This window comes from Setaria viridis, chromosome 3, assembly GCF_005286985.2.
Source record: "Setaria viridis chromosome 3, Setaria_viridis_v4.0, whole genome shotgun sequence".
Taxonomy (NCBI): domain Eukaryota; kingdom Viridiplantae; phylum Streptophyta; class Magnoliopsida; order Poales; family Poaceae; genus Setaria; species Setaria viridis.
In genome coordinates this window covers 17,484,674-17,507,580 of record NC_048265.2, presented here as the reverse complement: position 1 = coordinate 17,507,580, position 22,907 = coordinate 17,484,674, and the positions used below count along the sequence as shown (strand labels likewise).

General features: G+C 50.6%; 3 protein-coding genes across 4 annotated transcripts; all 3 read left to right on the top strand.

Annotated features, from left to right (window-relative positions):
* Positions 1-334: 334 nt before the first annotated feature.
* LOC117847308 (cytochrome P450 94C1) lies at positions 335-2,560 on the top strand. The gene has a single exon (XM_034728496.2). It carries the CDS (start codon positions 545-547, stop codon positions 2,117-2,119), a length of 1,575 nt encoding a protein of 524 aa, XP_034584387.1. The 5' UTR covers positions 335-544; the 3' UTR covers positions 2,120-2,560.
* An 8,091-nt stretch (positions 2,561-10,651) lies between these two features.
* LOC117848604 (large ribosomal subunit protein P2B) lies at positions 10,652-12,994 on the top strand. Its single transcript, XM_034730070.2, has 4 exons — positions 10,652-10,812; positions 11,597-11,692; positions 12,111-12,334; positions 12,752-12,994. Exons 2-4 carry the CDS (start codon positions 11,605-11,607, stop codon positions 12,776-12,778), a joined length of 339 nt encoding a protein of 112 aa, XP_034585961.1. The 5' UTR covers positions 10,652-10,812; positions 11,597-11,604; the 3' UTR covers positions 12,779-12,994.
* A 528-nt stretch (positions 12,995-13,522) lies between these two features.
* Positions 13,523-22,882, top strand: LOC117848603 (uncharacterized). 2 transcript variants are annotated; one of them, XM_034730069.2, is made up of 5 exons: positions 13,523-13,851; positions 13,932-14,401; positions 14,489-14,804; positions 21,514-21,622; positions 21,749-22,882. In XM_034730069.2, exons 1-5 carry the CDS (start codon positions 13,735-13,737, stop codon positions 22,729-22,731), a joined length of 1,995 nt encoding a protein of 664 aa, XP_034585960.1. In that variant the 5' UTR covers positions 13,523-13,734; the 3' UTR covers positions 22,732-22,882. The 2 variants fall into 2 exon arrangements, with proteins under 2 accessions (XP_034585960.1, XP_034585959.1); XM_034730068.2 differs by having other exon boundaries at positions 13,544-13,851; positions 21,514-22,882.
* Positions 22,883-22,907: the final 25 nt, after the last annotated feature.

The following is a 22,907-nucleotide window of genomic DNA, read 5'->3' as shown; positions in this document are numbered from 1 at the left end:
TGGTAGCTGCAAGGGCGCACCGCAGTTTACTCTCGTACCTTTTTGTTGGGTCCACCATTTGGCATGAATATAGACTATTGAAGATGAACAAAATATGCTAGCATATGGTAAAATGCATTCCCAGACGAATTTCAATTTTTAAACGCCCCGAGGGACGGGCAGAGTTGGCAGAAGAATTGTCTGCAAGAACGTCAGTGAGCAAACTGGAGAGCTAGAACCAAAACATGCTGATGGGGCGAAAGAAAGAGAGAACGTGCATAAAAGGTCCTGCAGGCAAAGGTTCAAAACCAACCATAAAATAGGGGTACAAATCCTGGCACCGTGGCACATACTATTCTATATATGCTGTACTGCACGCCTCTTTGTACGATTTTTTAAACTGTTTTAAAACTCTGCTCCCCAGTATAAAACGGTGTGCTCTGAGACTGTCACAGCACAACCGCGCGAGCACTCAGCAGCAGACGAGGCTAAAGCGCACCTCAGACGCACGCGCGCGAGAACGGAGCAACCAGAAGCTGCCCAGGGAGCTAGGCTGCTCTCCATCATGGGCGCGGATGCAACCGCGCTTCACGTCGCGGTCCACGCCCTGGCGAGCTCCCTGCAGCCGCCGGTGGTGGCCGCCGTCTTCTTCGCGTCGGCCGCGTGCACGGTGGCCCTGGCCGTCCTCCTGGCGTCGCTGCGGCTGCGGCCGCCGTGGTGGTGCGCGTGCGCGGTGTGCGAGGCGTACGTGACGGCGTCGTGGGCGGGGGAGTTCGACAACCTCTGCGACTGGTACGCGCACCTCCTGCGCCGCGCGCCCGGGCGGACCGTGCACGTGCACGTGCTCGGCAACGTGCTCACCGCCAACCCGCCCACCGTCGACCACATGCTGCGCGGCCGCTTCGACAACTACCCCAAGGGCGCACCCTTCTCCGCCATCCTCGCCGACTTCCTCGGCCGCGGGATATTCAACGTCGACGGCGACTCGTGGCTCTTCCAGCGCAAGCTCGCCGCCGCCGAGCTCGCGGCCCCGGCGCTGCGCGGCTACGCGACGGGCGTCGTGGCCTCCGAGCTGCGGTGCCGCCTCATTCCTCTGCTCCACTCTGCATCCAGCGGCGGCGAGAAGCTGCTCGACCTCCAGGACGTGTTCCGCCGCTTCGCCTTCGACTGCATATGCAGGATCTCGTTCGGCCTCGACCCCGGCTGCCTCGAGCTCTCGCTGCCCATGTCCGCGTTCGCCGACGCGTTCGACACGGCCTCGATGCTCTCCGCACGCCGCGCGACGGCGCCCATGTACGTGTTCTGGAAGCTGAAGCGGCTGCTCAACGTCGGGGAGGAGCGGGAGCTCCGCGACGCGATCCGCCTCGTCGACACGCTCGCCGCGGAGGTCATCCGTCAGCGCCGGAAGCTCGGCACCGCCGCCTCGGGCGACGACCTCCTGTCGCGGTTCATGGGCTCCATCAACGACGACAAGTACCTGCGCGACATCGTCGTGAGCTTCATGCTCGCTGGCCGCGACACCGTCGCCTCAGGCCTCACCGCCTTCTTCCTGCTGCTGTCCGACCACCCCGACGTGGCCACCGCGATCCGGGACGAAGTCTCCGGCGTCGCCGGAGGCAGGGGCGACGACCCCGCGGCCGCCGCCACCTCGGAGAAGCTCAAGGACATGCACTACGTGCACGCGGCGCTGTACGAGTGCATGCGGCTGTTCCCGCCGGTGCAGTTTGACTCCAAGTTCGCCGCCGGCGACGACACGCTCCCGGACGGCACGTTCGTCGCCAGGGGCACCCGGGTAACCTACCACGCCTACGCCATGGGCCGCATGGAGTCCGTTTGGGGCCCCGACTGCGCCGAGTTCCGCCCGGAGCGCTGGCTCCGCGACGGCCGGTTCGTGCCGGAGAGCCCCTACCGGTACCCGGTCTTCCAGGGCGGCGTGCGTGTCTGCGTCGGCAAGGAGCTCGCCATCATGGAGATGAAGTCAGTCATCGTCTCCGTCGTGCAGAGCTTCGACATCGAGGCGGTCGGCCGTAGCTCCCACCGGCCCAAGTTCGCACCAGGCCTTACCGCCACATTCGCTGGGGGCGTGCCGGTCAGAGTGCGCCGGCGAGCTCGTGCCACCGCGCTCCGACCACCAAGCTAACGTCGCCACGGCACGCGCGAATTGTTCATCGTACTCCTGTGCTTTCGAACAGAGCATTAGATTACATTATGGCGCCGTGATCTATGCGTTATTCGCGACGACCGCACAGTTTGGCGAGTGCGCTGGGTTCTTGGCCTCCACTGGAGTCCGGAGATTCCTCCGGTAGGTCATGGCATAGCAGATTAGTCTAATCTGATGCCCGACGGCACTTGTTCTCGCACATGGATAAAAGGAGGAGGCTTAAAGTCGACTCTGCATGTCAGCATGTGTGCTATTCTTTCCAACTTCAAAGCGGAAATGTTGAAAAGAAAAATTGTAGATTCAAGGTTGCAGAATGCGCATCTAGATGTTCTTCCTTTGAGCAATTATATTTATTTAAACCTTGAGAAATGTTGAAAAGAAAACAATGATTCAAAGTTTCTACGAGGGCAGCTCGACCAATCATTGTTCAAACTTTGAGCAATTATATTTATTTAAATAATAAGTTGGGTAAAGTGAAATGAGTATTTTTAAGTTTCTCTTTATGTTTATCTATCCGTAAAAATTTTTGTAAATAAGTAGATGAATGAAAAAAAGTCAACGGTGATAAATATTTATAACAAATGCAATATACTAATGGTCAAAGTTAAAATATTTAGTGGACAATAATTTAACTTATCTTTTTGGTTGGAATGATAGAACTTGTATGTGTTATTGACTGATCTTTAGAGGTTTGCATTGCACACGTGTCAAAAATGAATATGTGCAAACGAAGTGTATCCTTTTGTCAAACAAAGGGTTAAGCATTACACCTATGTTTAGATACGATCAGTCTCTTGCAGAGGAAAAGGAAACGCGTCACAAAAATCGCTTTATTAGGAAGTCGGCAAATACAACGTCAAGACATATATACCTTGAGCTTGGACACAGAATGCACCTGGACTCTTTACACGGCATGTGCAGTCACTATATATATATAAAAAAATCACTGGAACGCTAGAGCAACTATAATTCAACATAGTAGCATGATCTTAGTTGATGATTATATCTGATATAAATAGGGAGACTTTTAACACACGGCACGCTTCACTTCCACTGCCACTACCACCACCTCGCACCTTGCCCGTCCGCTCTCACATTTCAACTCGCATAAAGATCAAACTTTTGACTGACCCGCTCCCGCTTGCATTTTAATAAAATATGAATTTAGATTATCCCATAGACCTCATATTAAAATAACGGAAACGACTTTGAAATATATATCTTTTGTGGGGACCTTTCAGCTTTTGAGTAAAAAGGAAAGAGAACTACGCCCACCACCACCTATTCAGTGGTGACATGTCAGGTACTCCCCCGGTCTCAAAATACTATTTATTTTGATTTTTCTAAATGCATAATTTATATATATATATATATATATATTATGCCTATATACATAGTTAAAGTTATGCCTATAGAAAAACCAAAATAAATAGTAATTTGGGACAGAGGAGCAGCTCTCAGAGACTTAGAGTGCCAACTTCTTTGATTGTCCTACATGGAGGAAAGAGAATGATGAAAAAGAACCAAGCCAGATTCTGTTGCGAGATATACTATAGCTGAAAATGAGGCAATATGCAACCTTTAATAACAATAAGAGGTCGAGAACTGAGCAAATGCTCATGTGGCTAGCGGAGCTCGTGGGCACACCAACCGGATGAGTTCAATTCCTTGAATCACACTTGCATCTCTCATCGGGGTTTGCTCTTAACAAATTTTGTTGCCTCTCGAGTGCGGAACCGTAGGGGCATGCCCATCGCCTAAGAGCTACGAATGGTTCCGATGATCTCTCTACAAATTTTGTAGGATTATTTGTGGCGCGCGGACTGCGGTGGTGTGCTTGTAGGGTTGGTGTGTGTACGTGCACGAGTAGATACTACAATCTTACTATTACTAATTGGAGGCTCCTTTTGAAGCCTCCAGGTGAAGCCACCTAGGATTCCTAGGTGGATCCTCTAGAAAAAGAGAGAAATCCTAGAAATTCTCACAAAAAAGCAAAACATCCGACCATCAATCGATAGATTCAAATCATCATAGCCATTGGATCTATTATGTTTTCTAAAAAATTACCCACCTATGCCATTATGAAAATAGCCTAAAGTAAACCCCTAAATCTATATATAAATTACCCACCTCTGCCATTATATAAAATAAACTAAAGTAAGCCCCCTAATCTTCATCAAAATTACCCACTTATGCCATTATAAACAATATTTAAAATAACCCCTTAATTTGCAACTGAATTGCCTGCCACTATTACTTAAAAAATTTAAACCCCTTAAAATTTGCATCTCTATTACCCACACATGCCATTATTAAAAATAACATGAGGTAACTCTACGTTTGAATCAAATAACCTTAATTAAAAATATACAACAATATATGATTCTAAATCGTCTATATCTTGCACTATTGATATATGATATAATAATTAAGGTCTATACGCATGACGTATGTCACCATTTATAAGGATATAAAGTGATGAGAATATAGATTTCTATGCTAAAATTGTATCTCAAACTTAATGTTCATTAAACAAATTCAAGCGCATACCTGCGATGCAAAGTGAAAAGTTAAAGATTATAAATGTGGATGAAAATATTATAGAGTAGTTGCTAACTAAAATCTATCACAATTGGATGAAGATATTAAGTATATATCTACATAAGCATTGTGTGTTCGAATATTTAACAAACGAGAGCTAGCTTATGGTAATAGTTTTTTAGCATTATAGTCTCATTTTTTTCATTGGAGGCTTCGCATTAGTTCCCACGAGACAAGCCAGAAAAAAAGAGACAAATTCTCATAAAAATTAAAAACATCAAACATCAATCCTATAAACTCTAATAATCATAGCCATTGATCTATTATATTTTCTAAAAAGTTACCCACCACTATTATTATGAAAATATTCAAAAATGAGCTCTAAACCTATATTTCAATTACCGAGCTCAGCTATTATAAAAAATAATCTAAAGTAACCCCATAACCTTCATCCAATTTACTAATACACATTATTATAAAGGATAACTTAAAATGTCATTCTAAAATTTTATCTATGTTATCCACGTATGTCGTTATTAAAAATAACCTAAAGTAAACATTTAAATCTTAATCTAATTATCGTCATGTGCATCATACAAAAATATTAAAAGGTAAATTAATATATGATTTTAAATTACGTTTTTATGTCATTGTTAATATAAAAATACTAAGTTAAAGTATATACACATGATGACTGCCACCATTTAGACTATTTATACATGTATGTGAGGAATCGATGAAAAATATTGATTTGTATGCTAAACATAATGTATGGAGGATTGGAGGTGTGATACAAAATGGAAAAAATATGAATATGGATGAAAAAGTGCATTGAGTAATTATTAATTAAAAATCAATCACAACTGGACAAATATAGATACATATCTCTATAAGTATTATGTTGAAGTATTGAAAAATAAGAGAGTAGTAGGTGAACAATTTTGATTATTAGCTAGAAGTTTAATTTCTAAATAATTTTTAAATACAATAGCTTGTAAAAAAATATTAGCCCGTGTGGGAGCACGGGTTGATGGACTAGTTATATATAAATGAGAGGTGTAGAAAAAATAATAAAAGATACTATATATAATTATAGGAGAAGCTAACTTTAGTGTTATATATATTTGCGTACTATCTCTAACCATCGAAGATAATGAAAGAGCCGGAGCGATCCAAAATCTTATGTGGAGATATTGTAGTTATCTGGATCCGAAATTGTGAAAAATGGGAAGGAGAAATGCTGCCCGGACAGGAGTACCATGAGCCAGAGGAAAAACAGTGCACATGCGCCTGGGCCTCGTGGGGCTGGTACTGTTGGATCCTGTGCCTTTGAAGTACCATGTAGTTCTTCCTCAGAAACTCTCTTGCCAACTAATATGGTGATCGATGGCCATGTGCTCCGTCCAATCGTTGATGAATCGTGTCCATCCCCACGCAGCAGCCCGGCCGACCGTTTGTGAGGTGGGGGAGCGCACGTTTCGTTTAGCTGGGAAGAAAGCAGCGAGGAAAATACCGTTGTTCCTTGACAACCCAAATGGGCAGATCTGGTTAGAGACTCGTCTCTCAACCGGTCAGATCAGTTTGGTCAAAGTATTCAAAATACAAATTGAACTTTATCGTTGTGTAGATCTCGTCGCGGTCAGGCCAGTTTGATCTGTATACTCCGAGTTAGGAGTTGTATTTTGACACGAAAATTGTGAGGATTTTGGGCAAGACCTCCCCTCCATGTAAATATAAAGGGCCGTAGCTGATTGAGGACATCCAATCTCTTTTATCTTTTTTTACCTTTTCTCTTTGCCTTAATTTTTCCAATGCTATTCCTCCTTTCTCTACATTGATTGAGGACGTTCTAGTGGCCTTCCGACCCTAAAACAACCTTGCGTGTGACTACCCTAACGGGATCCCTCCCGGACGAGCGTTCGTTGGTTTCTTCGTTGGGCTCGCCAACGAAACCGATTTGACCGGCTTGCATACCGACCTGTGTAGAGGGTGCTGCAACGAGCTTCTCTGCACGCTGCACTCTTCCGGGTGTTGATCCTAAATCTGCTCAACATTCCTCTTCCGGGTGCTGACCCTAAATTTGCTCAACATTCCTCGTGCGTGCATGTGCTGGGCACCACATCCCTACATGTCGATCCGTCTTGTTGCAGTGCCGGGCATAAATCGGTTGGTGGCACACAGTTCGATGATGCTCTATTCATAAACTAATAACTGGCGCTCGAACTTGGGCACAGTAGTGCGTGGCGACCTCTTGGTGAGATGTTTATTTCGAATCGTTACGTCCGCGTGAGCACGGTCAGTGTGTTACTATTACCACACGTGCTTATCTAGGTCTTTCCAAAAAAGAAAATAAAAAATACCTACACGTGTCGTGCTGCTAGCGACCGAGTCTCTGCTACTGTCATAACCCACTTGTCTGTTCACCACCTCTTGAACAGTACGACGGTTTGAAATTAAAGACCGCCCGTCTATATCTTAACTGACAAGAAACCGAACCAAGAACGAAACAATAATTCCCCCAGATATGTGTTTTCTATCTCACCACCGCAAAGCTACATGCCTTTTGATCATTTCTATATTTCCCATGCCGGTGACGTGAAGGCTAAACAAATCGATATCGCAGAGGGCGCTCGAACAATGTAGAGAAGAGGCCAGGGCGGCAAGCTCCGCCGTGTAGCCGGGCTCTGTGGTGATGTGGTCGACGCCACGGCTCGTCTCTGATCAATGATCGCGTGGCACATAATATAAAGAACACCTCCCTGATTAGCTTTCAGCGCGAGAGAATCTTTCATAGATCTGCGGGGGGTGTTGTTTATATTTTCTTGAGAGCGAGGGCTCTCGATCATGACTACAGCCTTGTTTAGTTGCTTAACTTTGGAGTGTCAAAATTACTGTAGCAACACTGTAGCGTTTCGTTTGTATTGTGAATTATTGTCCAAATATTGACTAATTAGGCTCAAAAGATTCGTCTCGCAAAGTACAACAAAACTGTGCAATTAGTTTTTGATTTCGTCTACATTCAGTACTCCATGCATGTACCGCAAGTTTGATATGATGAGGAATCTTCTTTTTGCATAATACCGAAGTTAGGATTTTAGAGTGAACTAAACATGGCCCTACGCTGCCGCCACCGTTGTGGCGTTGTGATGGTTATGCTGGACGTAGCGGACAAAAGTACAGGTGTGACGAGTCAGATGCCGTCCTCACACGTCCATCGTACGATTAAAAAAAACTAACTATATAAAGTGATTGCGCATTAGTTTACAAAAACTCATTACTCATCAGTGCGTGCCCGCGCTGCAAGATTCGCGCTGGATCGCTATTTAGTATGACTAGAAAACAAGTGACCTCGTTGTTTTGCCTTGCCACCGAACATCGCAATACTGCCCTTACCTGACGCTAGCTTTGATCCTGCGTGCTCCGGCCCACTGAAATGCGAAATATGGAATTGTTGAAAGTAGGGCAGCTTTCCGAACACATGCATGGTGCCCAGTGGAGAATGTCGATCGCGTGGAACAGAAAGCGCCTGCGCTGATGCGTACGTACTGCTTATAATGTGCTATCTGATGTAAGAAATTGACTCGTTTTGGTACAAAAGCTGGGTGCTTAGTGGCATGCAGATGCTCTCCGGCCTCGCTCGCACTCATCGCGACGGCCCTAAAATAGTGCTGCGTTCGACCGGCGTGGCCTGCATTGACCATTTGAGGCAGATGATTGTTTTTTTCCTCCGCGGGTAAAAGAGATCGATTCTGCTTTGTCGCGGCACAGTCTTGCAACTCGGATCGATGGACACAAGAAGAGGTAGTGTCTCGTGACGTGACGACTACATACTGCAAATGCTTGGCGCGCTGGAAATTAAATGATTTTGCACTAACATGGAACGGATAATAACGATGTAATAAAGCTTTGAAAGATGCTGTTCCGCGCTGCTGCTGATCCAGTTGTATATTTGTTAGATTAAGTTGTATATATACACACTAGAAAAAAATTACAAGGTACTCCCTCCGTCCCAAATTATAAGTCGTCCCAAGAACCTTGGAGAGTCAAAGCATCTCAAGTTTGATCAAAATTATAGAGAAAATTATAAAAATTTATGACATCAAATAGGTATACTATGAAAATATAATTGATGAAGAATCTAATGATACTTAGATGACATCATAAATGTTATTATATTATCACTAAATTTGGTCAAACTTGAAATACTTTGACTCTCCAAAATTCTTGAAATGATTTATAATTTGGGATGGACGAGTAATTGCTGCGAGTCGCTCTTAAGTTCTGTCAGCAAGACCACGAGGCGAGATCCTCCGCGCTGTGCGCTCAGGTTTTGTATCAGCTCGATTTCTCCCGCATGCTGCGCGACGCGAGTGCGAGATCCTTTCTCGACCGGGGTGCTGGCGGTGGCACGTGAGGCCCTGAACAACTGCAGCAGCTTTCGCCGGTACGGTGGCAGGCACCTCGAAATGAACCCGCACGGACGAATCCATCCCATCACTTTAAGCCCACGCCGTGCAGCCAGCAGTGCAAACACAACACTGCCGTAGTGCGGAGCAGGACCGGCGCAGCAGCGTAGCACTGCGCAGCGTCCAAACCCAGCGAGGCAGGCTGCAGGCTGCAGGCAGCGCGGACGTGGCGCCGGGCGGACCGACCGAATCCATGCACAGCCACATCACGTACGCACCAACCGCAGTGGTTGGCCGCGGCGGCGGTCCGTCGCCGTACCGTACCCGCGCGTACCACACCGTAGGTCCTTAGCCCATGTCACCATGTGTGCCAAGCGCTAACCCCTACATCTACAATGGCCGGACCAAACGGACCCCCTGCAAAAGCCGGCCAGCTGCAGCGTGTACCGGCCCGGCCGGCCGCCAGCGACGCGGTGGACGGGAGGACTGGCGTCTGGAGGAGGCGGGCGGGCGCGTAGCGTAGCGCGTGTCGACGTCGTGGCCGACCGGGCGGCGGGTTCGTGCGCCGTGACAGCGGAATCCGGCTCGCGCGATGTGCTGGATGGGTGACGAGGGAGGTCAGAGGTGGAATGGAGCGGCCATAGCGTAGTGGTCGGGGTTGGGCAGCACGGCGGCGGCACGGCACATGATTAACGTACCCTACACCGCAATGATGGCGGTTGTGAGTGGGCGAGTTGCTTTCTCTGCCCGTCGGACCGTGTTTAGCTGGCTTGGGTTTAGGCAACTTGTGCTATACATATGTGCTGCGCCGTGGAAGGATCTTTGGCTTTTTCTCCGTCGCGGCATCAACGCACCATGGCTGCTCTTTCGCTCTTGGACTGTTTGTTCCATCTGATCTGATTAAGGTTGTCGAACTGTGTGGGAGCCCCTGCTAACAAAAGCTACTTTTTATGATCTATTTGTCTCCGCTTATAAGCGGTTTATCGGTAAAAATAAGTGACAATCCCACCAAACGCTTTGCTTATTTTTTTCAAATTTTTGTTTATGTGGTAAATCGTTTTAGAATTTAAACTACAAGAAGCGAAAAGCGAGAAGCGAGAAATTATCATTTAGATTATAATCAAGCATGATGGAGGAGCGGAATCTATGTATCAGCTCGTGGATGTAATCGATTACCTTATCCTTTTTGATATGGCAACGTGGGATTGTGCGTTCGCGTTCATTTTTTTGTCTGGCTAAGAAAGGGGCAGGGCTTGATGAATGCGATGCAACGGACAAGACAAGAAATGAAGAAAAGGTGGTCTCTCGTTCATGAGTCAGTCGTATAGAAAATTCGTTTTAGCATGAGGGACGTAGCAAAAGGATTGAGTTGAGTGATTTCTGGGGAAAGAAAAATAGAAGAGGCCGCGTGTGGCCCATTAATCGGTTTCATGCTCGAGGCCCAACCAAATCAGTGAAACACTTTCTAGGCCCAAGTTCACGTTACTAGCCAGCCTCTCTGGATAGTGGGCCTTTGTGGCCAGCCAGGGATTTCTCTCCGTCATAACGTTTGATCCGAATGGAGCGGGCCAGATTCCGTTGCAGCGGGAGGAGTGCATCCTGGCCGCCAACCGATATTATAGATAACGAGGAGAATGTTCGGGAAACACTAGGCACCATTTGCTCCCCTCCGCCGCCGCAGCCGCAGGCTATCGTCCGCTTCCTCCGTTCGGTTCAGCTCTCGAGGTACGCGTGCTCCGATCCCCATCTCTCCTATTCCTCTTCGTTACCAACGATTTCCTGTATAATTTGATCGAATTGGGGTCCTAGAGTAGAGCTATTTGTTCTGCAACTGCAACTATTCACGTTTCCCTGGTACATGTTGGAGTTGGGACCTATGATTTGTTCGATTGTCTAACCTGTCCATCTTTGGTTTGTTTCGTTCCGGAGGCATCCCACGATTTCTCCCCACTCTAAGATCACTAGCTACTTAAATTCGACTCAGTTTTTGCGTGGCTTGAAGGGAGTCGATAAAATATTAAGCCAAATATCAGTGCAATCTTGCAATTGTAGTCTTCCTTTATCTGACAATAAAGAAACCCTGGCCTTCCAGGGCTCAAATCTAAGATCAAATGAGATATTTGATGCCTAGGGATTTGGATGGGATCATAAGAGTGGATTTTTTGGGGAAATTTGGGATTCAATTCGAATCCTGACTAAACCCTAAGAGTGTAGCTTCACGGATATGGGGGTTTACCTCACATTTGACTATCAACTAAACCCTAAGGATTCGATCCAAGTATATTCTTACATGCCTAGTTGAATTGGATTTACTTGAGTAATTTCATTTCAGTATGTATTTATCTTGTTTCTTTGTCTCAACTTCTAAGAGGTAGAATGTCTTATTAATTATCAGTGCTTTCATGTTGGGATCTCTTTCTGTCCCTTGTTATTTACATTGCTCAATGCTTTGCATAGTTGAGCTGAATTCATTGACTCATCTTTGAAAATTATTTATGCATTTCTGCAGTTTTCACGATGAAGATGATCGCTGCCTACCTGCTTGCTGTTCTGGGTGGAAACACTTCCCCCACTGCTGATGATGTTAAGAGCATTCTGGAATCAGGTATTTCTGCTATGTTGGTTGTGACTGCTGTTGGTTCAGATTTATCCAGTTTGCAGCTTGTCTTAAGGTTTAGCTTATGCTGCATGCGATAAGAGTGACTATCTCCAGTTGATTAACATACAGGGTTACACCTAATTTTCCCCCTTTGTTCAACAAGACACGAAACATTCTATTAATTATGACTTCAGCCACAATTTTCCTTTTATCTGTTATAGTCTAAGACAGGAAAGCACTCGATGTTTTCCAGAATTATCCGAGAAATTTTAGTTATGATATGGTGCTGTGTTTTGAGAAATTTTAGCACTCGATGTTTGCAAGACAGGAAAGCACTCAATGTTTAGAGAATTATGTTAGAAAAATTTAGTTATATGATGCTGTATATTATTGGCCTTAATAACAATCTCTGTTTTTCTTACAGTTGGGGCTGAAGCTGATGAAGAGAAACTGGACTTCCTGCTCACAGAACTCAAGGACAAGGACATAACAGAAGTGATTGCAGCTGGAAGGGAAAAGTTCGCCTCGGTGCCTTCAGGTGGTGGTGCAATTGCCATGGGAGCTCCGGTTGCTGCAGCTGGTGGTGCAGCACCTGCTGAAGAGGAAAAGAAGGAAGAGAAGGTTGAAGAGAAGGAAGAATCTGACGATGTAAGTGTTTTTCACCTAGGGAATTGTTCTTTATTCATTCATCTTTTGCTGCTCTTCTGGCAGGCCTCTCTCTAACCAGGCTGTAGATGTTAATCCAAGAACGATTACTGATTACTAAGATTTTTTGTTTTTTGCTTCCACCAATCAAAAGTTTACTTTGTTACCTGGTTATTGTAATTTTGTCATAGCAAGCTGTTTCTTCCATGTTTGGCACGGCAACAGCCCTTCTCTGCCTCACTATAATTCACAGATTGCCTGAAATAACTGCACATGTAGAGGATTAGCGTATCTTTTGACTCATAAGCAATACAACAATTCGTGGAATGTTGTTTATCTTCATTTGAGTTATGCAGTTTTTTTGGGTACAAACTACTAGTACATCCTCACTGATTGTTACTCTTGGTGAATTCCTTGCAGGATATGGGTTTCAGCTTGTTCGATTAAGTGCTGCTGCACTGCATATAGTTTCTTCTCGCGTATGGTCTGATACGTCGGTTGGTATCCGCAGAATAACCATGCTGAAAACTACTATTTGTGTGCTATTTTGCGTGTGATTGTATATGTCTAGTACCTTGGTATCATGATATGTGAGACCGCGTATTCAGGAAACTTTGATGTTTGATGTAAATCTGCATAAATTGAATTCCCGAACGTTCAGTATCGTAAGATCTCCCAGCATCTTACGATGCATCTGGGCAGTGGCTGCTAGTGATCTTACGATGCGTCTGAATGTCTGATCAGTGGTTGTTAGTGCTCGACTCGTCAACGTACGGCCTGGTTCCCCGTGTGGCCGTGTGCCATCCCGACCGCCGATTGCTGAGCAGTTGTTTGATATGGCGGTGGCCCACCTGTGTTTCTGCCATGTTTGGAGCGGTGCTGTGGGTGAATCGAGCACCAACCTGCTATGGCCACCTTTCGGTGCCGGACGCCCGGACACACCGGACGGCAAGTCGGGGGCAGCAACAACCCCGGCAGCTAGCACCGTCGCTTTATGGCGTGCCCTGTTGATCGCGGCGAAGCCTGCGCGGCGTGATCAGACGACGAGTGTGGCGTAAAGCGGAATGGGTTGGTCGAGGTCTCAAAGCACCGGCCATCACGGGATCACGTGAGTACGTGATCGCGGGCCGGTACCTCCACACCTCACAGCACCAGCACGGCAGAACCCATCGCCGCCCGCCCGACGCGGCACGGCAGGGGCAGGCAATAACAAGCGTCGCGCACGGGACGCGACACCGTATCGGTGTCGCTTTGGATGCGACTTGACCCCCGGACGCGGCTCCCGTCCCGAGACCTGAGAAGAAAGTCGAGAGGGGAGGGATGCCCGTGCCCCGGTGAGGTGAGGTCGCGCGAGCGCGGCTTCTTCGGTTCGGGGAACGCGAGACTCCACTGCGGGCTCGGCAATGGCGGCGGCGGACGCGACGACGGCGATGACCATCGACTTCCTCCGCGCGCGCCTCCTCTCCGAGCGCTCCGTCTCCCGCGCCGCCAAGGAGCGCGCCGACCACCTCGCCAGGCGGGTAAGTGCGCGCGCACCGTTTCCCGTCGCTTCCCTCCTCCGCATTCCCGGCCTTCTTACCGCCTAGCCCCGTCGCCGCAGGTCGCGGAGCTGGAGGAGCAGCTCCGCACGGTGACGGCGCAGCGGCGCAAGGCGGAGCGGGCGGCCGCGGAGGTGCTCGCCATCCTCGACTCCCAGGGCTTCGGCCGCCTCTCCGACGCCGCGGGCGACTCGGGCTCGGGCTCGGAGGACGAGGTTGACGCGGGCGACCCTGATGCCGCCGAGAGGGACCGCGGCGGCGGGAATGAGGCGGAGGACGCGCTGTCGGGATCGGAGCTGGGAGCCCAGGCGGCTGCTGCTGCTGCTCGGGCCGGGGGGCTCTCTTGGAAAGGCCGCGCCGGGAGCCACGACTGCGAGCGGCGGCAGCCGCTGCAGCAGCAGAAGGGCAGGCAGCTCAGGCAGAGGCACGGCCATAGCCATAGGAGGGGCTACTTCTACTCGCGCGCCGCGGATTCGTCGCCCAAGTACCATCCGGGGCAGTCGTGCCGGAAGATCATGAGGAAGGAGCTGAGGTCCAAGCGTTGCGCATTGCTCGAATTCTATGTCAATTGCTGACTGGTGCTTTCGCCATCTGACACGCGTGCTGTTCTAATCGACAGATCTCAGACGGAAGGCCAGGAGGGGAAGAACATTGCTGCGGAGGGTGTGAAGGACGGGCAGGAGAGATCAGATTGTACCGTTTGTACTGACGAGCAGCCTGATTTTGATGGCGAGGCGAGGCACGATGGGCGTGGCTCTTCTGGCAATAGAGGATTGAATGATGATGGTGATCGGTTTGCCATGGTGTATGAGAAGGATGGGGAGATGGAGAGGGTGCTCGAGAAGCAGGCTGAGCTAATTGGGCAGTATGAGGCTGAAGAAAATGCTCAGAGGGAGTGGGAGAAGAAATTCAGCGAGAGTCGAGATTCAACAACGGTACACATTGTCCTTTTCAGATATGATGCACTTTCTTTTTTTTTTCTAGAATACGCAGGAGAGCTGCGCATCATTCCATTAAGAAGAGATGGAAATAATAATACAACGCGGGCCTATACCGGGCACACGCACACGGGCAGTATAACTCAGTGCCGATTACAGGATTCTGGAGCTACCAAAGAAGACCTTAAGTCCTAACATCACTGGCTCACAAAACACCAACCCACACTATGGAGACAAAGCGCCCCGGCCATGTACCAGGCCGCCGCTTCCGCCGAGACTGCATCCGCTAGCTGCTGCGGTGTCCTTTGAATGTTTCCGGCGAAGACCCGATTATTGCGCTCTTTCCAAATGAGCCAGGAGACTAAGGTGAAAGTGGAGTCGAATCCTCGCTTACTAGTGCCATGAAATCCTCGTCTCCGGAGTAACCACCAATCCAATAGTGAAGACCCGGCAGCTGGCAAGGATGAGGCATTTCCGGTCAGTTGGTCAACTACGTACCATACCTGCTGCGTGTAGCTGCAGGTTGCAAGCAGGTGATCAGAGGTCTCAGACTCCTGGCAGCATAGACAGCAATCGTCCCAGCTTTGTAACCCATGCTTCATCCGACGAGCCGATGTCCAGAGCCGCTGCCTTGTAGCAGTCCACATGAAGAGCTTAACTCGGAGGGGAGCCCACGCTCGCCAGATGCATCGGAAGGCCAGAGATTGAACAGACCCCACGAAGAAGAAATTGTACGCTGACTTGGCCGAGTATGAGCCTGACTTCTCCCAACGCCACACAATCCTATCCTCAACTCCTTCCTGTAACTGGACGTTGGATACCGCATGCCATAGCTGAACATATTGTGCAATTGCAGCCACTGTTAGTGTCCCGACAATGTCCCGGATCCAACTTTTCTCCATGAGAGCAGACCCCACTGTTCTTGTACTTCTGACATGAGGCTTGACCATTAGGCACAGATCAGGAGCAAGAATGCAAGGAGATAGGGAGTCCAGCCATTGATCCTCCCAGAAAAGTGCGGTGTTCCCACTGCCCAATTGCACCCTGGTGGAAATCTGGAAGGCTTTTTTCAAAGTGCTGTTCTTTTCCAGGGTGTTGGCCAAGCATTTCCAAGGCCGCCGATCGTCAGTCCTCATGAACCACAACCAGCGCAGTCGCAGAGCCACCGAAGCCCGACGGAGGTCTTGGATACCTAGGCCCCCCACTGTTTTAGGTCGGCAGGCAATTGGCCAGGTCACAAGGCATTGCCCACCATTGGCAGTCGGCTTACCAGCCCACAAGAATCCTTTCCGGAGTTTGTCAATTTCCTGGAAGACCCAAGCTGGAATGTCAAGAGAAATAAGATTATAGGTGCAGGTGGCCGTCAGAACCGATTGGACCACAGTCATTCTCCCCGCCTTATTCATAAGCTGTGCCTTCCAATTCGGAATCTTGCTGGCCACCTTATCAATCAAAGGTTGGAACTGATTCTTCCTAAGGCTCCGTACTGACAGTGGCATACCAAGGTATTGTATAGGAAAACCTACAACTTGGGCTGGAAAGATGCCACGGATTCTCTCTACCTGCTGATCACAGCATGCAATTGGTGCAATGGAGCACTTCTGCAGGTTTGTACGGAGTCCAGAAGCATTACCAAAGAAATCCAGAATCCCTCTGATAGCAATAGCATCCTGAACCACAGGCCGTGCAAAGATGATCACATCGTCAGCATACAACGAGCACTGATGACAAATGGTGTTATCTGCAGGAGGGGCGAGGACACCCAGCTCAGCTGCCCTCCTGAGGAGCCGGTGCAGAACTTCCATGAAAAGTATGAAAAGCATCGGCGAAAGGGGGTCGCCTTGTCTCAACCCTCTAGCATTGTCAATTAGTCGACCGGGGGAGCCGTTGAGCAGCACTCTGGTGGTGGCCGAAGACAGCAGGACAGAAATCCAGTCCCTCCATTTAGTCCCAAAGCCCCTCGCTTGGAGGACTTGCAGGAGAAATGGCCAGCACACCGTGTCAAAAGCTTTAGAGATATCTAGCTTGATTAGCAAACTTGGCTTTCTTTTTCTGTACAGAGTCTTCGCAGCAAGCTCAACAAACTTGAAATTATCATGGATGGATCTTCCCTTGACAAAAGCGCTCTGATTAACATCCACCAAATTGTGGAGCTCCTTGCTAAGCCGGTTAGCAAGCAACTTCGTAACTAACTTCGCAAAGCTATGCACCAGGCTGATAGGCCTGTAGTCAGCAGGTGAGATGGCATCCTGTTTTTTCGGTATCAGTGTGATTAGAGAGCTGTTTAACCGGCCAAACTGGATGCAAGCCCCATGGTAGAGCGCGTCAAAGCATGCCAGGACGTCGCGTTTGATCACCGGCCAAGCCGCTCTATAGAACTCCGCGGTGAAGCCATCCGGCCCGGGGGCACGCTCTTTAGGTAGCTCGACGATGGTTCTCCATATGTCCTGTTCAGGGAATGGAGCTTCCAGGGGATCCAGGTCCAGTGGCAGTAGTCCAAGCGAAGCAAGGTCAATAGCCTCAGTTCTGGAAGAAGGTGTTCCAAGGATCATCCTGAAGTAATTGTATAGAAGTAGCTCCTTTTCATCATGTGTGATAGCAATGACACCGTTGTGCTCAAGTCTAGCTATATGTTTCTTCCTCGTGCGGTGACTGGCATGGAGGTAAAATAATTTAGTATTGGCGTCACCCTCTTTTAGGAAGAGAAGCCTGGACCGTTGGCGTGCAATGGTGCGCTCAAGGGAAGAGAGGCCAAGGACTTTGCATTTGAGCTGAGCCCTCAAATGAGCTTCATCTGATGATAGGGGCCTGACCTCCTGCGCCCGGTCCAGCCACAGGATTAGAGCTCTGGCTGTCATGAGCTGCACTTTGACATCACCCACTTTCCTACTGCACCACTGCTGCAGCGCCTTGGATGTCCTCTTAAGCCTCTGGTCAAGGGAGATGAACGGGTCGTTTGTGGCCGTCGGCCCATCCCAGGCCCCCTGGACAGCTGCAAGGAAACCGGGCATTCGAACCCACCATGGTTCGAAGTGAAAACGACGCTTGGGGAGATAGCTGGCGTTGGACGCCAATAAAAGTGGGCAATGATCCGAAATGTCCGTCGATAGCGCCTGAAGCGTTGCAAAGCAATAACAAACTTCCCAATCCACCGACACAAGAACACGATCAAGCTGTGCCATAACCGGAGTTTGTCGCTCATTACTCCAAGTATATCTTCTGCCCTGGAGGTAGATCTCCTTCAGGTTGACATCATCCACGAAGCTCCGAAAGCGGCCGATATTGCGACGATTAATGTTGGATGTGCTTTTCTCCGATGCTCGCAAGATGAGGTTGAAGTCCCCCACGACAAGCCACCTGGACGATGCCAGCGAGTGAACTAAGCGCAGTTCGTCGAGGAATTCAACTTTTTCACCGTCTGGCTGAGGTCCGTAAACGTTAGTCAGAGTCCAAGGCGAGTCATGGCCTTGTATTTGAGCTGAAATGGTTAAAGAGTGGCGTCCCCCATGCAAACGCACACAAGAAACATCTGGGCTTTTGCAGGCTATCAGAATGCCTCCTCTGGTTCCTTCGGCCGGCAGATAGTCGAACCACGAGAAGGAGCCGCCCAGCATGCTAGCAATCGTGAAAGGTGTGATAGCACTCAATTTAGTCTCCTGAATACAAACAATAGACGCCCTCGAGTCGGACACCAAAGAGCGCAGAGCTTCGCGACGGGAACGAGCGTTCAGACCGCGGACATTCCACACCAGCATATTAATATTTGCAACTTCCATTAGAAAACGTAGCCCCAGTCAGCAGGATACAACAGCAGCACAGCGTTAGACGCTGATCACCTCAGATTGACTCACCAGGTGCCTAAGCTGGGCGTCAGTGAGACCGTTAGCCATTGGAAGGATGTCACGGAGTGCAGCAAAATGCTGGGGCTGCACAGAGGACGACAGAAACTTATCAAAGTTGCGGGGAGTGGCGCAGTTGTCATCAGCATCCTGGGACAGAACTCCCAATTTCTTCATGGCGAGGATCTCTCCCTTACGGGAAGGGCGAACAGCAGCATTGAGCGGTTTGGTGGCGAGCCGGTTGCTACGGCGGGGCGTCTCTTTAATGATGGGCGGCGCCACTTGGGTCCGGGGACATTCCGCCAGCGGGGGATCCAGGGGCATTCGAACACTATGGAGGAAGGCCTCAGTTCTCGCCCGCGCCACCACGGAGGAAGAGGGGGATGGTGGTAACTCCAACTGTGGTTCCGGAGGCGAAGTCATCTCCTGCGTCGGCGGCACCTGCTCAGACGGAGAGGGGTCCGCCAGCAACACCGGCGAGCGACGAGGACGCCTGGAATACGTGCAGGGAGGGGTCGGATGCTCCCAGGCCTGCATAACTCCCAGCTCATCCGAAACCGGCGACACCCTGCGGTGCCACAGCAGCCGGGTGTGGCGGCGACTTGCAACGTACAGGGAGGCCAGACGCGCCCACACCGGGGTCCGGCCCTCCAAGAAGAGGTACGAGTGGTTGAGGCCGAGCAGAGGCCGCCGCCGGGCGCGCCGTCACAGGGGCTTCAGGCCGCCGCAGCGTCCGGGACGGCGGCGGCGCCGAAGAGACACGCCTGGTGCCAGAGCCCGAAGCAGCGACATCGTCCCCGTCGAAGAAGGAGCCGTCCTCGAAACCTTGCCGCGTGGGGAAGCCGTGCAGCCGCGGTCCGACTCCGCCCCCTCCAGGGGCGAAACGGTCGGGGTCGCCATCACGATCAGACCCCCCATCGCTGGACGGAGGTGAAGGGGATGGAGTCGGCGAGCGCGAGCGGAAATCCGCGACATGGCGAAGCCGGATGACGATATCGTAAAACAGTCCTTTCTTCAGCCTTAGGTAAGGTGGAAGGTTCCCCCAAATACTTTGCATCATCGGGTCGTCGTAAGATATCTGCTGTTCATGCTCTGCAATCCAGAGCCTACATCGCTTCGGGATGCGGGCCGGGTCGTCAGTCCATCCCTGCACCTTCAACGTCCGCAGGTTCAGCCCGTCGCCGGGAGCAGACGCCACCTGCTCCACCCAGCAACCGGGAGCAAGGATTTTCCTCGCTGTGCGGGCGCACCAGGCGTGCGCGGGGATGCCATCCAGCTCCAGAGACACACGAAAGAGGCAAGAGCCGGTGTTCGCTCGGACCAGTCGTGTCCAGGGGCGGAGAGAGAAGCGGAGGTCGCCAACCTGCACGAACCGCGCATCCATAGCCGCGTCCCTGGCGCGCTGCGACGTGAAGGAGACCAGAAAACTCTCAGGCCAGAATTGGCGCACCGAGAAGTTGTCGGACCCAGCCACCGGCAAATCAGCAATCGCGCGGCGAAATCCCTCAATCGGCAGATCCGCCGGAGCACCTGGAGCCGCCGCCAGAAGAGAGAACCGCAGGCGCTCCTCCTCCGCATCCATAGCAGCATCTCTAGATAGGAAGCAGGTGACTTCCCCGGGGCGGCAATCAGGGTGACCGGGAGGGAAGTCGTTGAAGAAGAGCTCGTTGCCGATGTCGTCATCTGAGGGGGTGCCAGAGCCCGACGGCCCTTCGTGAAGCGGGGGCCGCGGCGGGTTCAGCTGCAGCGATGACGCGGTCATGGATCCACGCGGGTGGGAGGTAGCATTGCCCTCCCCCGCAACCGACCGGGGGGCCGGGGCGTCCGCCGAGCGAGCTCCAGGGAGAGGCGGTGAGGGAGTGCGGCCGCCGGCGTCGCGCCCACGAGGCGTCGGGGGGGGGGGGGGGGAATCCCGCCGGGCACGCACGAAGCGGCGCTCGTCCCCAACGCCGGAGGAGGCGGAGCTGGCCGGGCTGCGCGGTCGCTTGCAGTCGCGGGCGAGGTGCCAGAACCCGTGACACCGGAAGCAACGGATGGGGCGACGACATTGGGCAATGAGGTGACTGAAGGAAAGGCAGTTGAGGCATCGACCATTGAGCTCCGGCGGGATGCCCTTCGCCGCAGGTCGGGGATTGAGGGCCTCCAAGAACTGGCGCTGCGCCCGGCGTTGACGCCGACGCCTCCTGGACCGGGTGCGGCGACTCTCCGCTGTAGTCCAACCCTCGTCCGCCGCAGCATTGGGCGGAGGCAGAGGAGCGGCTGCAGATCGAACAGCCGGGGGGGCGTGGCCTCGTGGAGGGGGCCCGGGGGCCACAGAGGTCTGGCCGCGGCGCCCAATGGGGCGGCGGCGGGCACCTCGCGGCCCAGGGGCGACGTCCCTCGCCGGGGGAGGGAGGCACGGGGGAGGCGCGGTGGGGTGGGATGGGGGGGGGGCCTTGACAGGTGGGGGGGGGGGCGGCGGGCTGGATAAGAGGATGTCGCGGTAGGACGGCCGCGGGGATCCTCCGTAGGAGGACGAGTCAGATCCGGACTCGTCCCTCCATCGGACTTGCTTGCCCCGACCGCCGGAAGTCCCCCCGGGGAAGAAGGGTTCCGCGCGGGGGGAGAGCCTTCGGGACGGGGAGGGGGATCCTCCCAAAGTGGGGCTGGTGGTCACCGGTGCCGGAGTGGCCGCCGGTGAGGGGTGGTCGTGGGGACCGGGGGCGGCGCTCAACGGGGAGCGCGGGGAGCGGAGCGAAGCGAGAGCCATGATCTGTTTTGTTTCCTGATGCACTTTCTATTTAGTCGTTATTGCATTTGACTGGATAAAAAATAAAATGAGCTAATATTTCCATATTGTGCACCTATTTCTGCTCTCTAATCTCCAGGATAATGTTAACTTAAACAACAAGCTAAATCAGGCTGAAAATGCTAGCGGGAGGATGGAAACTGCTCAGATTGTGGATAAAGAAATGGTTTGCGAACATGCAAGATCAAGTGAGGATTATCACAATCCCTCTGAATTTCTACCAAAGGGCTCTGTTTTAGAATTGCCCCCAAATGTAGCCAAAGATAGTGTTATTGAGCAGCGTAAAGCTGATGGGTCTGATCATGATTTTGTAGTGGGCACTGCGATAGTTGCCTCAAGCCATGGTGAATTGCAGGTTAGGAAGAATGTGCTTACGACTAAGAGCTATCTTGAAGGAAGTGGTAATAATCTTGGGAAATCAGTTCTCCCTCCACAAGCAAGCTGTGATAGCATCCTAAATGCAAGATATGACAAAGGTCAAGGAGATGAAAATTCAGACAGTGGTTCAAGCTACCGTGTGAATGCTCGCTCTTTTGAGCGCTATGTAAATACATCATCAGTTGGGAGCCCACTAAGTGATACCCCTAAAAGTGAAGTCTCAGAATGGAGCTCCTCGTGCTTTCATAACCACACTGAGAACCAGCTTGATACTCGGCTTCATCAACCATCAAGCGATGATGTTGGAGGGGTGCTAGAGGCCCTTCAACGTGCCAGGATGTCTCTCAGAGCAAAGCTGAGCCAGCCAAGTCCAGCCAGCCAGAATATATTGGCACTTCCAGCACCGAATCATTTGCCAGCCAATGGCATGCAACTTTCACTCAGCAGGTCAAACCCTCTCGGCCAGGAGGTATTGGCACTACAAGCACCAGCAGGCTACTTTAACAGGGTCCTACCACAAGGCAATGTGAAAGTACCCGCAGGCCCTGCTGGTTTGTTTCGTTTGCCAACAGATTCGATTCCTAGAAATGAGATGGCCTCAAGTGATGGCTATGGTTCAAGGTTCAGTTTGACAGCGGCAAATGAACTACACGTATTGACAAGCTACCCTGCTAATCATATCATGTCAGCTCCATCTTTTTCGCAATATGGTTCTGAGTTGTCACCAGATCCATATCATGATCCTCATAGTTCCATGTTGCTATCCATGCCTACTTCTGGTGGGTATAACATCACTGCGCCGGATTTCAGAATGGGGAGTGGTTCTTTTCTCCCCGAAGTTTCGAGGTTTAGCAATGATTTTAGAAGGGTAATGCCTTCTGGAAATGCTGGCATGCACTTCCAGTATGGTCATGGTTAGAGCTTAAATAAGTTCTGTTGTACCTTTGCATGCTTTGAACCCTACGTTGTGTCGAGTTAGATGCCATTTGTTGCATCAATTTTGGCCCTAGGTTTGGATACTAGTATCTGAGAACAAGTTCTGTTTATAAGCAGTATCCATGTTTGAATTCCTCTGTTCTATGTCATAATGACAAA

Excerpts from the sequence above, each read along its gene's own strand:
- LOC117847308 (XM_034728496.2), top strand. The coding sequence starts at position 545 with ATGGGCGCGGATGCAACCGCGCTTCACGTCGCGGTCCACGCCCTGGCG.
- LOC117848604 (XM_034730070.2), top strand. The coding sequence starts at position 11,605 with ATGAAGATGATCGCTGCCTACCTGCTTGCTGTTCTGGGTGGAAACACT. Across the intron at positions 11,693-12,110 it reads TAAGAGCATTCTGGAATCAG|TTGGGGCTGAAGCTGATGAA; the intron begins GTATTTCTGCTA and ends TTTTTCTTACAG. Across the intron at positions 12,335-12,751 it reads AGAAGGAAGAATCTGACGAT|GATATGGGTTTCAGCTTGTT; the intron begins GTAAGTGTTTTT and ends AATTCCTTGCAG.
- LOC117848603 (XM_034730068.2), top strand. The coding sequence starts at position 13,735 with ATGGCGGCGGCGGACGCGACGACGGCGATGACCATCGACTTCCTCCGC. Across the intron at positions 14,402-14,488 it reads ATCATGAGGAAGGAGCTGAG|ATCTCAGACGGAAGGCCAGG; the intron begins GTCCAAGCGTTG and ends TCTAATCGACAG. Across the intron at positions 14,805-21,513 it reads AGAGTCGAGATTCAACAACG|GATAATGTTAACTTAAACAA; the intron begins GTACACATTGTC and ends TCTAATCTCCAG.